At 35.8% G+C, this 16525-nt stretch overlaps 2 protein-coding genes and 2 long non-coding RNA genes across 4 annotated transcripts; 2 read left to right on the forward strand and 2 right to left on the reverse strand.

The window, feature by feature from the left end:
• Positions 1–5: 5 nt before the first annotated feature.
• LOC148689217 (uncharacterized) lies at positions 6–14606 on the reverse strand. The gene is made up of 3 exons (XR_015958407.1): positions 14592–14606; positions 592–714; positions 6–144 (listed from the first exon to the last, which is right to left on the reverse strand). It is a non-coding gene; the product is annotated as an uncharacterized LOC148689217 (long non-coding RNA).
• On the forward strand, positions 3617–8576 carry LOC137709289 (uncharacterized). Its single transcript, XM_088689381.1, has 7 exons — positions 3617–3749; positions 3858–4160; positions 4264–4301; positions 5043–5507; positions 6571–6720; positions 7086–7175; positions 8527–8576. Exons 2-7 carry the CDS (start codon positions 3868–3870, stop codon positions 8574–8576), a joined length of 1086 nt encoding a protein of 361 aa, XP_088545507.1. The 5' UTR covers positions 3617–3749; positions 3858–3867.
• LOC148689218 (uncharacterized) lies at positions 8743–10163 on the forward strand. The gene is made up of 2 exons (XM_088688978.1): positions 8743–9139; positions 9432–10163. The coding sequence occupies exons 1-2, from the start codon at positions 8807–8809 to the stop codon at positions 10056–10058; spliced, it is 960 nt and encodes a 319-aa protein (XP_088545104.1). The 5' UTR covers positions 8743–8806; the 3' UTR covers positions 10059–10163.
• Positions 11795–12400, reverse strand: LOC148689219 (uncharacterized). The gene is made up of 2 exons (XR_015958410.1): positions 12113–12400; positions 11795–12021 (listed from the first exon to the last, which is right to left on the reverse strand). It is a non-coding gene; the product is annotated as an uncharacterized LOC148689219 (long non-coding RNA).
• Positions 14607–16525: the final 1919 nt, after the last annotated feature.

A 16525-nucleotide genomic window follows, 5' to 3' on the forward strand; every position in this document is an offset into this window, starting at 1 on the left:
AAAGAGTCGCATATTCTTCATTGAACTCGCTCAAAGCCTCGGTTGCCTCCTCGTCATTAACCCCTAATAACTCTACCAATAGTTCATGATTACTCATGACATCTTCTGCTTGTAAAGAGATTGCCTTGCCCGTGATAGGAACCCCTAAAAAGGAAACTGAAATTATTAAAATTTTAATCTGCGTAAAGATACAATTTTGATATTATGCAATCATAAAGTTTTTTTTTTTCTTCTTTTCTTATACCTAAGAGGTTTGACACGTCGTCTAAAGTAATGGTCATCTCACCAAACGGTAGGTGAAAGGTATTAGTCTCCGGCTGCCAGCGTTCAACAAAAGCAGAGACCACTATCTTATCAACAATTCGATATGTACACTCCAGAAGCGGTAACAAACAGGACTCTGTAATGTACTTCCTAAAAGTGTTATTGTTTTGCTTGTCCTGCCATTTCCCTTCTTTCAATGTATTCTACTTGGACATGCACCTTAGTGGACCACGTTCCGTTTGACAAAAATCAAATCCGATATTTAGATTGAAAACATGGAACAGGTAACTGGCTAAAAATGCTATTATGTACCCAAACTAACAATACCTCATTAGGCAGCCTTTCACTTCCGCGCAGATGCAGGGGGATGTACCGGAATATGTTTCTCAATAGCATTACTTTTCTTAGATGATCTTGCAGCCTCCTTAGTTTTTCTTGCCTTCTTCATAGCTAGAATTAATTAAGAAAAGTAAAGAGGGCTTCGTATTATAGAAGCATTTTTGTGGAATAATATGCAAGGAATAACATTTTTGTGGAATAATATGCAAGGAATCATTCTGTGGTGTTCTGCTAACAAATAAAAGGAGTAGTATAACTGGAAACTTGAAAGGAATCCATTACATTTAGACCTGGTTTGGTACTGAGGTGATTCTGAAAAAAAACTGGTATCAAAAAAAGCTGGAAGCTGTTTTTGTGTTTGGTAAACATTCAGCTTCAGCTTTTTTTCACAGTTTTGGGTGAAAAAAAGCCAAAAACAAGAAGCTGCAAAACCCAGCTTTGAAAAATCGGCTTTTTTTCACATCTGTTTTACATAAAAGTTTACCAAACACTGTAATACTGTTTTGTTTTTTCAAAAGCACTTTTACAAAAAAGTTTACCAAACACTCTGCTGCTTTATTTCACAGCCGCTTATTCTCACAGCACAGCAGAATCAGCTTTTTTTCAAAGCACGGTAATACCAAATCAGCCCTTAATCATACGTCGGCGTTGAAATTTTGCCAGAAAGGGAATTGTTCATGTATGTATAAACAACAACAACAACAACAACCACCAAGCCTTATCCCACTAAATTGGAGCGCCTATATGAATCCTAGAACGTCACTGCGTTTTGTACTAGTACAAGTATAGCACAATCAATTAGCAGACTGCTCAGCTTTGCAATTGCTAGATTGTTGCTCTTTCAAATGATTTCTTGTTTAAGAAAAGCCAATTAATTAGCCACTTGTGAATGTAATTAGTAATACATTAATTTGGTAACCAATTTTCTACGGTTCCATTCCACAAGAATTTCAAAATTTTGTTGTTCTAACACAACCAGACAGCAGATGAAAATTTTGAACTTTTTCAGAAACAGAGAAACCCAGAACCCCAAATTTGACAGAAACCCTGAACCCCCAAATTGACAGAAACCAACAAGTGCAGAGCAGAAGGTGATAAACAAAGCAAACGAAGTAAAATTTGAAGAACCCAATCGACAGGTGTGAAGGAAAATTGAATAGAACAAACGGGTTTCGCACCTGATTCTTCTCCGGTAACGATGTTCGTTGCAAAAGAATTCCGCGCGGCGCTGTGTTCTAGGTGAGGACGAAGACACAACTTTTCGGACCAGATCAAAACTTTGCGTTTTGGCGTGGGGTAAAGGTAAATGCAAAAATATGCACGTGTTTGACAAAAAAAAAAAAAATACAAAAAATGCTAAAGAGATTAAATTTTTAGATAATTTTTTTTGTTGATCAAAAGATGTGGAGGTTGATGGTTTGATTCTTATTTTAATGATTTCAAAATGAGTCTAATTATCAACTGCCACATCATATTGTCTAGAAAAACATAATTTAAAATTTTAATATCTCTAGCATCACAAAAAACACAGGATCCTCAGAGGAAATGAATCCCTTGTTTCGATGTTTTTGGAAGGTTAGTGCCACTTGAACAAATTATAAAAAGGTTTTTTTTTAGCCAAAATGATACGTCAGATTACCATAACTAACTTTGATCTATGAGATTTGAAATCAATAGAAGTGGTCCTGAGTTTGTCCACCGTCAATCATTTTGGTCATTCTGTGAAAAAATTTCATTAAATAAGGATAAAATGACGAAAGTACCCTCACTTTTTGTCAAACCATTTTGGACCATTATTTATTATTGAGCGTATTTTTGTCATTTTGATAGACTTACTTGATGATGCTAATTTGATCCTTAAATTAATTTGTACTCTAAGTATGGCTTCTAACTCCCAACTAGGCTTACTTGATGCTACTCCTTTGATCCTTAGATTAATTTGTAGGCAAAGTATGGTTTCTAAATTCCCAGGTCTTAGCTAGGCTTACTTGATACTACTGCTTTGATCCTTAAATTAATTTGTACGCCAAGAGTGGCTTCAAACTCCCAGCTAGGCTTACTTGATATTGCTCCTTTGATCTTTAGATTAATTTGTAGGCAAAGTATGGCTTCTAAATTCCCAGGTCCCCGCTAAGATTACTTGATACTGGTGCTTTGATCCTTAAATTAATTTGTACGCCAAGTATGGCTTCTAACTCCCAGCTAGGCTTACTTGATACTGCTCCTTTGATCCTTAGATTAATTTGTAGGCAAAGTATGTGTTGACCCTAAAAACTAAATTTTGGGTCCAAACAGTATGACTTCTAAATTCCTAGGTCCCAGCTAGGCTTACTTGATAATGCTCTTTGATCCTTAAATTAATTTGTGCGCCAAGTATGACTTCTAATTCCCGGCTAGGCTTACTTGATACTGCTCATTTGATCCTTAGATTAATTTGTGGTCAAAGCATGGCTTCTAAATTCCCAAGTCTCAGCTAGGCTTACTTGATATTGCTACTTTGATCCTTAAATTAATTTGTACGCAAAGTATGGCTTCTAACTCCCAGCTAGGCTTACTTGATACTGCTCCTTTGATCCTTAGATTCATGTAGTATGAAAAATATGGTAAGTATAACATTACTCAATTAATAAAAATGAATGTATAATAACATGTCAACTTACTATTATTAAAAAAAATGGTAATAACATATTTTTCTTTGTAAAATACAAGGTTTATTTTTTATTTTTACTACTTTGATTAATATTTTCAAGTATTTCTAAAGTTAGATTGCAATAACGAGACTTGACATTGTAAAACGGGGACAGCTGATTAATTTGTTCCATGTCGATCCATAAGCGTACATCAATAAAATAAGGGAATAGTTATTAGCACTCTAAATTATCATTTCCTCACAAATGTATTTTTTTTCTTCTAATTATAGAGAGTTTGGACTACAAAATAAGATTTTTAGAGTACTAATAACAAATCCCTAAAATAAAGTACAGCTTCGTATTGAAAAGGGGAATCTGGATTGCAAAATGAAATTATCAGCACAATATGATATCTTATCCTTGACTATATTAGTATATCTATATATGTTGCAGCGCCAATGCTACAGATCACCAATTCAAGCTGAAGCATTTTCTGAAGGCTTCCCCATTTCAATTGTAAGTAGTTAATTCCTTATACTTGGCTTAGTATTTCTTTCTTTATTTTCTCATACACATACATGATCGTGATCTAACTAATAAAATCTGGTTTGGAAAAATTGACAGATTTAGAAGCATGGCAGCTGCGTCTAGTACCATAATTGTTCCTCAAATCCTCGATGGAGAGCACGATTATAAGGATTGGAGTGTCCACGTCAAAACCTATCTGCTCTCTAAAGATCTTTGGGACGTTGTTGAAACAACCGGTAAACCCAAGTTTAAGGCTTGGAGGAAGAATAATGCCGAAGCTTTGCATGCAATCCAACTTTCTTGCGGGCCCCGTACTTTTACTTCTATCCGTGACAAAACCACCGCTAAAGCTGCTTGGGATACTTTGGAAGCACAGTTCAACCCAGAAAAAAGAAACTTGTGAGTTGTTATTTCTTATACTTGCTTCACTATTTCTTTCCTTGAATTCATATATAAACACATGATCTACATATAATAAAATTTCCTTTGGATAAATTGACAGATTGAGCATGCCAGAGTACAACCAAGAACAAATCTCAGGTATCTATCATCAAAATCAAAGAATTAAATGTATATGAAAGGTTCTCTTGCTTTCTTTGTATGTAAGGAATGCATAATCGCTCATTATTGATCAATTATCAAGGGTGGAACCATGATGAATAAATGGACGTGCTTGCAAGGCTTTATCTCGAACCTTGATATCAAATTCAAGGGGTAGTGACCATCAACTCTTGATGATTAGTTGACCAAGAGAATGAGACTTAACCTGTTTATCAGTATATTGTGCATTATTTTCTTTTATCTTTCTATTTAAAATTAAAATTAATTTTTTTTCCCTATAATCCCTGTTTTACATAAAGGTTTTAATCTCAAAACCATATCAAATCCAAATATTAGAGATTGTTGGGTGTATTGCGTATCGAGTTAAAAGTTGGGTGTGAAGAGATTGTTGAGTATAAATAGATATTAGATTAAAGTCATAACATGCTATTTACTTAAGAAGTAAGTTATTTTAAGTTACTCCACGAGAATTGAAGAAGAAAGTAGTTAATATAATGTATAAAATGTCAACGTTAATTACATACGTACCGTTACAGGAGAAATTTTTCGGTGTGCCGGGAACACCATGACACGTGGTGTTCCCTCACACATTAGGATTTAGTTTTATTTATTTATTGAAATATAAAATTGAAGGATATCCAAGATGTCAAATCCTAATGTGTGAGGGAACACTACGTGTCATGGTATTCCCGGCACACCGAAAAATTTCTCCCCTTACAGATGAGATCCGGCGGGAGTATCGAGATTTCTTCACTGCTGTAAGGATGGGTGTATGGTCTGGCACGGATGAGTTTCCTTCCCTACCCAATGCATTAACAATAAAGGATTCACTGGGGACAGCTCTTCACAACGCAGTAATATTCGGGCACGAGCAAATAGTGGAAGAGCTGGTGCAGTTGATGACGGAGGAACAGTTGGAGATTAAAGATGATTATGGTTGGACGGCTCTTGCTTATGCTGCTAGAGACAACCTCAAGATGGTAAAATGCATGGTTACGAAGAGCAAGAAACTACTTCGTATTGCCGAAGAGGGCCGCCAAATGATTCCGATTCTCATCGCTGCTATGTATGACCGATGGGATATTGTTCGGTACCTCTACTCTCTCACTAGCGAAGATCTAGAGGCTGATAAAGGCCCTGACAGCTCTCAACTTCTTGTCTTTTGTCTTTTTGCCAAACAATTTGGTAACCTAACTACTCTTAACCGAATCAAATTTTCTGCAGTGTGTGTGTGTATATTATACAGGTTTTTTATGCAAATGGATCTCCATTTGAAAAAAAATGGAGATTAAGTGTGAAACTCACTCCACATTGAATTTCAACGATTCAAACCGTCTATTTTGTAAGTCTCGATTCATAGATCATCTTTACAAAAATTCAATTCAATCAGAAACCATTTGCCTATTTAATTATCAAGATAAAATTTCATTGTTTCTTATATAACAAAGTATTCATTAATTTCTTTGAACTCGATTAGATATCTTAAATATTTCCAATTTGGCTAATATTTTGCAAGGATGATCTATGAGGTGGAACTTGAAAAATAGATGGTTCGGGTCGTTAAAGTTCGATGTGGTGTTGATTCTACAACTAATTCCGATTTTTATAAAAAAAAAAAAAATAGGGATCTTCCCTTAAAGGCTTCCTATATATATAGGGTAGTGCTATCAACACATCCATTTTTATTTCTACACCTCCCTCAATTTTCGGCGATTAGATCGAATGGATTGAAGAAGATCAATGACAAAAAAATTAACAAATGTGCATTTGAGGTAAAAAAATAAGTGTGTGAATAGCACTTTCCTATATATATAGGTAATTCTCATTTTACTACCCTAAAGTATCATGGTTTTCAAACTTTCATACATCAAGTTTTTTCCATCTCAGTGTCATACCTAAAGTGAGGATTGTGGTACACTTTCAAACTTTTATTAGGTTTTTCGTCAGAACCTAAGTTAACGCGTGACTTGGCGTCCACGTAGACAATGAATGTGCGTCACATGTCAATATAACCCACGTGGGCGCCACGTCATGCGTTACAGAGGTTCTAATGGAAAACCTAACAGAAGTATGAAAGTGTCTTACAAATCTCACCTTAGGTATTGACACTGGGATGAAAAAAAAAAACTTGATGTATGAAATTTTAAAAATCATGATACTTTAGGGTAGTAAAGTGAGAAACCCTATATGTATATATATATATAGCATATATATATAATAATTGGTGTAAATACATACATACATATAGATATTGGATGGCATTTACTTAGTCGTAGCCCAGACATGGCATGTACTCAAGGCCGCGGAATATACTTGCCTTTATCTGCAATTTCTAGTATGCCCTTTGCATTTCGTAGTGGGATGTCGCTCAAATTCTGGGAACGGTGGATCTATAAATGTTAGTAATATCTTCCCTTTTCTCTTGCTAACATCAAATTTGTCAACACTATGAGTGGCATTACAAATGTCACCTTCCACGAATTTCATAAGGTGGTTCAAATAAGATGATCTCCTTAATATTTTTCTTAAATCATATTACAACCATATTTGGTCTTATGTCAAAGACACTATCTACAAGGAGTATTTTGAATAAGGAAGTCGTATTTCTTGGTAGGTATATATACATAGAGCATGCTTCTTCCATCAAATAAGATGGTCTCCTTAATATTTTCTTATACAAATGGGTACTACCATAATTGGTCTTATGTCATAGACACTATCTGCAAGAAGTATTTTGAACGAGGAAGATGTATTTCTTGATAGGTATACACGTAGAGTATGCTCCCATCAATGAATTTTGTATAGATGTTCAAGATCAAGAAAATGAACAAGGCAATCAAAGGAATAGAACAGGTATGTGCATCTCAAAACTCTTAACTATGGTTTGAAATGTTGAAGTCCTTTCCATATGTTTTGCGCTTTTTGTTTTTTTTTTTTGTTGACTTTTTTCAATTATCCATCTCCTTGTTTTTAGTAACTAGTTAGGTGATATATAGGTATCATATATGATGACATATAATTTTTTTTTTAACTATTTTTCATTGAAAATGATTAGATTTTCATATGTAAATATTCAAATTAAATTTTTGAGTAAAAATGCATAAATAAAAAAAATTAATTAAAATTGAAAATTAAGAAAACTAAACTAAATCTAATAACAGCTTAAAATTTTGGACTAACGAGGTTTTGTAAACAGAATATTTGATGAATTCTTATTGTTAAGACAAATATGCATCGATTGATTAAAGAAATATAATTACATAGTCCATATACAAATGAATGTAACTTTTGAATTTTAGTAATTTATGCGATGAGATCATCACATTTTTTTTAACAAACAATATTATTTACATTAAGTGGGTGAGAAAGTGAGCTAAGATTCACACTGGGCCAACCATAATAATATGGTTCAAAATCGAAGATAAAACCTTTTATTTACAAATAAAGAAGAATATCACTAGGCTATAGTATGTACTAGATGCTATCACATACTTTTTTTTGTTTATAATTTGTCTCGTAATGGAACAAAATAATAAAAAAACATTTCACCCGCATAAATGCATTTAAAACATGTAATCCGCGTTACGATGAAAAAGCCATTCACCCGTGCAGAGAGGCTAACAGTTTATCTTTTTTGTTCTCGTTGGACGAGACATGCGCTACCCATCCTGAACAGGCGCTTTTTTTTTTTGGGTCAATAGTTAAACAGGTTTCTAAGGTGGGAAGGGAGCTTGATTTTCACTATTGCACTAGCCCTCCTCAACAAGCACTCAACTATGTAGGACACTTTTTTTAACTCACTAACAGTGAAAACTGACTGTTTTGACGGCTGCATGAATAACATATGAATTATTCCTCTATGCACGGTGAACACAAAAAACCATTACAAAATTTTGGAACGTGCGTGATAAATAAAAAGCCTTTCGTTTGTACAATACATTTGTAAATCTCTCTTAACATTTATAATGAAAAGTAACATATGCAATACATCTTTTGGGGCACGTAAAGCCTGTGATTAAAAAAAAGGTCTCTAGCATGCACGAGTGCGTGCAAAAGACTAGTCTTATGCCATATATCATCTAATCAACATATAAATAAGATTTGTATTTAATTTTTCTAATTTGCTTATGCCATTGCCAAATATCATATAATCAGCATATAAACAATTTTGGAAGCAAAGTTTGATTTTAAATTTGTGTCGCAGTCTTCGGTTTATTACAAGGACTTCCGCTTTCAGACTTTTTGGGTACGTGAACATTAATTAATTTATTTTTTATGAAAAATTATACACACAATTAACTTCTCATATCAAATTCAATCAGCTCCTATTTTTCATTTGTTGAAACTATCAATTTATATATTTATTGGTAAAAATGTGGTTGTGAGTTGTAACATTGTTTTGAATGTCAACCCAGGAATCAACCACATTCGTGAACTGAAAATGACCCATGTTCAATTAGAATTAATGTTGTACTTCATGTGTGATGGATGGCCTTGTGTACGAAGCAGTATACAGTGCTGTCCAAAATGGGACTGTTGAGATCGTTAGAATTCTCTGTGAAGCCAGACCAGAATTATTGTTCAGAGGCTTAGATGACGGAAAGAACATATTTCATTATGCTGTTGAATGCCGTCAAGAAAATGTTTATAACCTTATAGACGGGGTTGGTAAAAGAAATCTCATTACGACTTTGAGAGATAATTCCGACAACAGCATACTACATTATGCGGGGATGTTATCTCCATTAGCAAGCAAAAAGCTTGATGGTATTGCAGGTGCAGCCTTGCAAATGCAGAGAGAAAGGCAATGGTACAAGGTTAGAATTATTTTTTATTATTCTTGTTCGCTTAATTACATTTATGACCCCTGAAATTCAATCCGCATACTTAAACTCACGAAATTCAAATTATGTCACTTAATAACTTGAAATTTAACTTCTTTCTTGCTTTGTTCCGTGCCATTGCTGTATAAGAATAATATAAATTCTACCTCATTATATTCATTATTCATGTATCAAATGAAGCATTTTTTTTCCTTTTATAATTACTGAAAGAACACGATCACCTCATATCACTACGATGTCTAATTTTTTGTTCAATGAAATGCAGGAGGTAGAGAGTATTGTGGTTCCACTCTCGGGAGCCTCAACTTTAAACAAAGATGGTTTGACACCCCCTCAATTATTTACCGAGGAACACAAGGAGTTGCTCGAGGGTGGAGAAAAGTGGATGAGAAGTGCAGCAAAATCTTATACAGTTGTCAATGCCCTCATTATTACAATCATGTTTGATGCAGCATTCACAGTTCCTGGTGGAAACAACCAAGTAACAGGGTTTCCCATATTCTTAAAAGGAAAGGTATTTATGGTTTTTATAGGTTCGGATGCTATTTCGCTCTTTTCTTCCTCAACTTCAGCATTGATATTTTTGGGCATCCTTACATCGCGTTATACTGAAGATGATTTCCTCAAATCCTTACCCACAAAGATGATACTAGGCCTTTCCTCACTCTTGATCTCCATCGCCACCATGATGATTGCCTTTTCTTCTGCCTTATTCATCATGTTTCAGGATAAATCATGGTTTACTTATCCATTCATTTTCCTTGCTAATATACCCGTCACTTTATTTATTTGGATGCAATTTCCTTTGCTCGTTAAGATTTTCAAGTCTACTTATTGTGAACGAGTATTCGATAGGAAAATCAAACACTTGACATGCAAACGCAGGACATAAATTCTTGACGGTGTATGCGATATATTAATTGTGTAGAAAGCTTGTATGCATTGGACACACTATTAAGTGTTTGGTTCCTTTAATAAAATCCCCATTGTTCAATTTTTTATTTATTTGTTCTCCAGAAGATATAATTTAATTGGAAAACTTGAAGAAATTTGAAGAAATTTGAGGTTTTATCATAAAACCTATTGGTAATATGGTCTTGTATCATATATTTATGAATGTGAGATTGAAGTTGGAAATGGAATGGAACTCTTGGATCGAATCACCATGGCAGTCAGGTATAACGATTTTCAATTCTCCGTTTTGAGGAATGGATGTGTTTAGAACTTAGGACTCACGCAATGTGAAATTATCTTTCAAAAGTATCTTTCAAAACTCGTTGATGTTGTACACGGCGTACACTCTATTCATCGAGTTCGCTGTTCTTCTATCCGATTGCTGCTTAGCCCAAACCAAAAAAGGGCAAGCCTGGAATTATATATGTAACGACATTATGTTTGAATTAAGGATCGTGTTATCCACATTATTTTTTTACTTTTTGCATATCCCTTTCAATTTTGACTATTAGATCGAGCGACTTGACAAAAAATGAATATAAATTAACAAGAAGTGTATAAGAAGTAACAATGAGTGTGGATAACACCACACATAATTAATTATGTATTCTTGTATGAGCATGCATGCTTACAGGTAAGTTCCTACAAGATATATTTAGCATATCTTCAATCAACCAATAATTGCCTCTCTAATCGTTAGGTCCACACTTCGTTGGGCTTTATCTATATTCATGTTCCAAAATACGCTCCAACTGTCAAATATCCAACCAACCCACAATCCTAAGCTAATATTATTCTTTCGGTCTCGAGCATGCACAAGAGAAACTTCCACTTGGTGAATTTTGTGATCATCTTATGGACTCAATAAGTATGACCTAATTGGTTTATTAAATATGGCTTTTGATGTTGACAATCATAGATGTATATATATATATATATATATATAGACACGACGGCCATGTAGGTCCATCTCCACTCGCTCGGTCGTTTTTCTTGAGCAATTTTTTTAGGGGAAAATTAAAAAAAAAAAAGTTTAAAAACTTTGAGTTTTAATAATAAGAACAAAATAAAGGGTAAAGTGAATAATACCATGATTGACTTTTTAGTGTAAAAATGTGGTTTTTTGTTAAAGTGAACAGTATCGTAAACTTTTCGTTAAAACTCTATTTTTTTAGTGGATTTAAATTACGGTCTAGTTACGTTCTTATTTCACTAAAATTATAAGATTTGGATTTTTTTTATTATTATTAATATACCCTAGAAGAGGGGCATCTCAATCATGTTATTCACCTTTATTATAATAACACGTAAATAGTGCACGGCGTAGCTTGTGTTTTCATTACTCATAAAAAATTCTAGTTTTTCTTGATTCCCAAACACATTACAGAATGTCATCAAATTAAAAGATATTCTAGTTGGATTCTCGCTAAAAGTGAGTTTGAACCTTATTACTGTAAGTCTATTGTGGTACTTAACCCACTCTCCCAGATAATATTGTTTGTTAAAAAAATTTAAAAAAAAAAAAAAGTGTGGAATGTCATTGGCTAATGTATTGTTACTTTTTTTTTTTTTTTTTACCAGCAAATTATTGGTGATACACATTGCAAAATTTAGTGGCCACAAAATCAAAGGCAACAAGATTAATCCTGCAATGCATACAAATATGACATATGATTGAGAGAATAATTAAAAATTCATGTATCTTGATAAAGAAAGAATGTAAAGATGGTTTTGGCATAATCAGTTCATGATTACTAGTATTCATGCGGAAGTAGGATGAGGGTTCTGATACAACATATGTACACTCCAGCAGCGGTAACTAACATGATTCTCTAACATACTTGATATAAGTGTTATTATTTTGCTTGTCCTGCCATTTCCATTCTTAGCGGACGACGTTCCTTATGACAAAATTCAAATACGATATTTAGATTGAAAACATGGAACACGTAAGTGGCTAAAAATGCTGTCATGTACCCAAACTAAAAATACCTCATTGTTCCAAACTGCCGCAGCAACGTGACTCTTAAAACTCTTTAGCAATGATGTATGCGTCGGTCCTCCTGGAAAAGGCTCTGTCACTTCGGAATCGACCCCAACATTTGTATCGTCTGTAACTAAGACGATGGCCCCAACATTTGTATGGTCCGTAGCTTGGACGTCGTCTACAACACCATCAACAGATGGTTTATCCTCTACGGAATCATCAACCACCTCTGATTCATTAGAGGAGGCAGCCCTTCGCTTCTGCGCAGATGCAGGGGGGACGATGGCCCCAACATTTGTATGGTCCGGATGTCGTCTACAACACCATCAACAGATGGTTTATCCTCTACGGAATCATCAACCACCTCTGATTCATTAGAGGAGGCAGCCCTTCGCTTCTGCGCAGATGCAGGGGGGACGATGGCCCCAACATTTGTATGGTCCGTAGCTTGGATGTCGTCTACAACACCATCAACAGATGGTTTATCCTCTACGGAATCATCAACCACCTCCGCTTCTGCGCGGATGCAGGGGGACGTACCAGAACATTTTCATTACTTTTCTTAGATGATCTTGCAGCCTCCTTAGTTTTCTTGCCTTCCTCATAGCTAGAATTAATGAAGAAAAGTAAAAAGAAAACAATTTCGGCTTCGTCTTAGAGAAGCATTTCTCTGGAACGTTATGCAAGGAATCGTTTTGTGGTGTTTTGCTAACAAATAAAAAGGAATAGTGTAACTGGAAACTTGAAGGGAATCTATTACACTTAATCATGCGTGATGCGTCGACATAGAAATTTGTCACAAAGGGAAATGTTCATGTATGTATAAACAACAACAACAACAACAACCACCGAACTTTATCTTACTAGATGGGATTGACTGTATGATTCCTAGAATGCCATTGCGCTCTATCACAGAGGTGCAAGTACAACACTGTCAATTAGCAGACTCCTCAGCTTTGTAATTACTAAATCGCTAACCTTTCAAATAATTTCTTGTTTACGAAAGGTCAGTTAATTAGCCACTTGTGAGTTTAATTAGTAATACATCAATTTGGTAACCAATTTTCCAGGGTTCCTTCCATTTTCACAAGAATTTCAAAATTTTGGATTTATTATAACACAACCAGATATCAGATGAAAATTTTGAACATTTCAGAAACCTAAAAGCCCCAAATGGACAGAAACAGAGAAGCCCAGAACCCCAAATTTGACAGATACCTGTTGACCCTAAAAACTACCAAGCCTACGTGACGCGCAAGCCGAGTAACTAATAAGCTAACTACGACATTCGGTTGAATGCGGGGCGTGCCAACTCGTCAGCCGAGGAGTAAAATTTGTTGATGTTGCGTTGAGCGCGTTGTTGACTTCTTTATCTTACGACTGCGGCCGAGGAAGGAACAAATCTCGGCCTTTGGATTCTCGAGTCTGAAGACAAGGCTGCTAGTTCTGCGAAGTTCACAAATCGTCGGCGCCGGATTCGGTCACAGTGATTATATTCGTAAGAGCATAAGCACGTCGAATCGACACCAGACTGTACGAACACAAGTATTCAAAGGTGATGTATGTCTTGATGGTGAATGTGGTTCGGTCGTCAGAATGCCGAACTCTGAAACTCACTTGTGAGTATCCAGTCATAAAATCAATCGGCGTTCAATACGCCGAATGTCATAACTCGTAACACCTTACTTCGCCGAGAAAGCTAATAAGATGAACTCTGCCAATAAAGATTCGAAAAACCTTCTAAACTGAGACTTGGATAGGTAACCAGTCGTCCTCGACGCAATGCTGTTTATCCAAACTGAAGGTGTTTCTCGGTCGGCTGATTCTACTGCAATAGTGCTGTTTATCCAAACTGAAGGTGTTCGCCGGTTGCCTTCACAGTGCTGTTTATCCAGACTGAAGATGTGTCGACGAGAAAAATAAAATAAAAAATCTCAAGATGTTTGAGAGGTTTTGTGCAGGGTAATTGTGTGTTGAATTGGAGGTCCCCCAATTGTTGCATGATGTCTTGTATTTATAGCACCAAATCCTTCTTGAGATCGAGTCAAAATCATATATGGATTGGGACTTCTTGTTCTGCTCGAACTCTACTTCGATCAGTCCTACCCCTATTAGGACTTTGAACTTACCCCTTTTTTGAGGCTATATTCATTGTTGGTCGAGACTCCAAATTGCACTAGGACTTCTTCGACCCCTTTGCTCATTCGAACCACTCCTTCTTGCGATAGGACTCAGCCATCCTTGCTGAATGGCCCGAGATCACCAAGTAGCCCATAGTATATTTGAAACAGCTTTGGGCTGAGCATAAACCTACACTTGGCCCAACAATATTATTTTGGGCCCAAACAATACCCTAAACCCCCAAGTTGACAGAAAGCAACAAGTGCAGAGCAGAAGATGACAAACAAAGCAAACGAAGTAAAAATTGAAGAATCCAATCGACTGGTATGAAAGAAAATTGAATAAAACAAATGGTTTTCGTACCTGATTCTTCTCCAGTAACGACGTTCTTTTTCAGATAATTTGTAGGCAAAAACGAAGTATGGGTTCTAACTCCCAGCTGGGCTTACTTGATATTGATCCTTTGATCCTTCGGATAATTTGTAGGCAAAATATGGCTTCTAAATTTCCAGGTCCCAGCTAGGCTTACTTGATACTGCTGCTTTGATCCTTAGATTAATTTGTACGCAAAGTATAGTTTCTAACTCCAGCTAGGCTTACTTGATATTGCTCATTTGATCCTTAGATTGATGTCGTATGAAAAATATGATAAATGTAAAATTACGCAATTGATTCCAGCAACGACATGCTACATTGTGTGGGGATGTTATCTCCATTGGGAAAGGGAAAGCTTGATCGTACTCTAGGTGCAGCCTTGCAAATGCAGAGAGAAAGGCAATGGCACAAGGTTAGAATATTATTTTACATTATTCTTGTAGGCTTAATTAGATCTATGACCCTTGAAATTCAATCCGAATGCTTAAGCTTATGAAATTCAAATTGTGTCACTTAATACTTTGAAATTTAACCTTTTTTTTCACTTTATTCCATGCCGGTGCCATCCTAGAACAAAATAAATTCTATCCCATTATATCCATGCATCAAATGAAGTATTTTGTTTTCCTTTCTAATTACTGAAAGGACACGATCACCTCGTTGAAAATCTATTTATGATTTTTATAATTTCAAATGTAATTTCGCTCTTTTCTTCCGCAACTTCAATATTTATGTTTTTAAATATCCTTACATCGCGTTATGCTGAAGATGATTTCCTCAAATCCTTACCCACAAAAATGATAATAAGCCTTTCCATGCTGTTCATCTCCATTGTGACCATGATGGTTGCCTTTTCCTCTACCTTATTCATCATGCTTCAAGACAAACTATGGATTACTTATCCAATCATCTTCCTTGTTGGTGTACCCATCATTTTATTTATTTGGATGCAATTTCCCCTTCTCGTTGATATTTTTGTGTCAACTTACAGAGAAATTTTTCCATGTGACTGGAACACATACCTCAGCATAACAGGTGTTGTTTCTTACCAATAACTTATGGACATCTGTATTCTTATAGCATAACAATTTAATACATCTAAATTTTATTAAAAAAATCAAAATAAACAGCACGTGCACGGTTCCCAAAATTTCTAGTCCCAGTCTCCCAAAACGCCCCATCTCCTCATGACTCTTCTCCCCCCATTGTTACCGGCGAAATCTTAAACGAAGGGTTCTGAGATAAAAACCCTTTCGCCTGCTTGCTGGGTTTGGTGCTCTCTCTCCTAAAAAAAGTAAAGAGAGAGAAAGGAACAGACTCAGAGATGGATATGGGCATGAGCTCAACCCTTTCTCTCTCCCTTGTTCTTTTTGTGTAATGACCAAAGCTTTTCTTCTCTTCTTCTCCGAAGAAGATGGCTCTGCAAGAAGAACCCCAAGAGCTCCAAAACCCTCCAATCGCGTTCGATCCTTTATTATTCTGCGAAGAAGGATTTGAGGAAGATTTGGGAGACAATGGTAGTGAGGAGGAGAGCGATAACTGTGATGATTTTCCAAAAATGCAATCATCTTTCCCTTTGATTTTCCTGGAAAGTGATATATTCTGGGAAAATGATGAACTTTCCTCTCTAATCTCCAAAGAGGAACAAACCCATGTGTGTTTCAGTGGAGAAATTTCATATGGGTCTTTGATGGCGGCTCGGACTGAGGTGGTTGAGTGGACTCTGAGTGTAGAAGGCACACTATGGCTTCTCCTCTTTGACCGCCATTCTAGCTAAGTGTAAAGGCACACTATTTCCCTTCCATCAATCCCCTTCCCAGCAGAAGTTCATCTTCAAGCAAGCAATGTCAATCGGCTCAATCTTGTTCCCCTGCACAAGAAATGGAACAATTGCAAACTCTTTCCTTCTCCGTCCACGCCGC

The sequence above is a fragment of the Pyrus communis genome, chromosome 17, assembly GCF_041283825.1.
Source record: "Pyrus communis isolate YQ-2024b chromosome 17, ASM4128382v1, whole genome shotgun sequence".
Classification (NCBI taxonomy): domain Eukaryota; kingdom Viridiplantae; phylum Streptophyta; class Magnoliopsida; order Rosales; family Rosaceae; genus Pyrus; species Pyrus communis.

Excerpts from the sequence above, each read along its gene's own strand:
- LOC148689218 (XM_088688978.1), top strand. The coding sequence starts at position 8,807 with ATGGATGGCCTTGTGTACGAAGCAGTATACAGTGCTGTCCAAAATGGG. Across the intron at positions 9,140-9,431 it reads GAGAAAGGCAATGGTACAAG|GAGGTAGAGAGTATTGTGGT; the intron begins GTTAGAATTATT and ends AATGAAATGCAG.
- LOC137709289 (XM_088689381.1), top strand. The coding sequence starts at position 3,868 with ATGGCAGCTGCGTCTAGTACCATAATTGTTCCTCAAATCCTCGATGGA. Across the intron at positions 4,161-4,263 it reads AACCCAGAAAAAAGAAACTT|ATTGAGCATGCCAGAGTACA; the intron begins GTGAGTTGTTAT and ends ATAAATTGACAG. Across the intron at positions 4,302-5,042 it reads CAACCAAGAACAAATCTCAG|ATGAGATCCGGCGGGAGTAT; the intron begins GTATCTATCATC and ends CTCCCCTTACAG.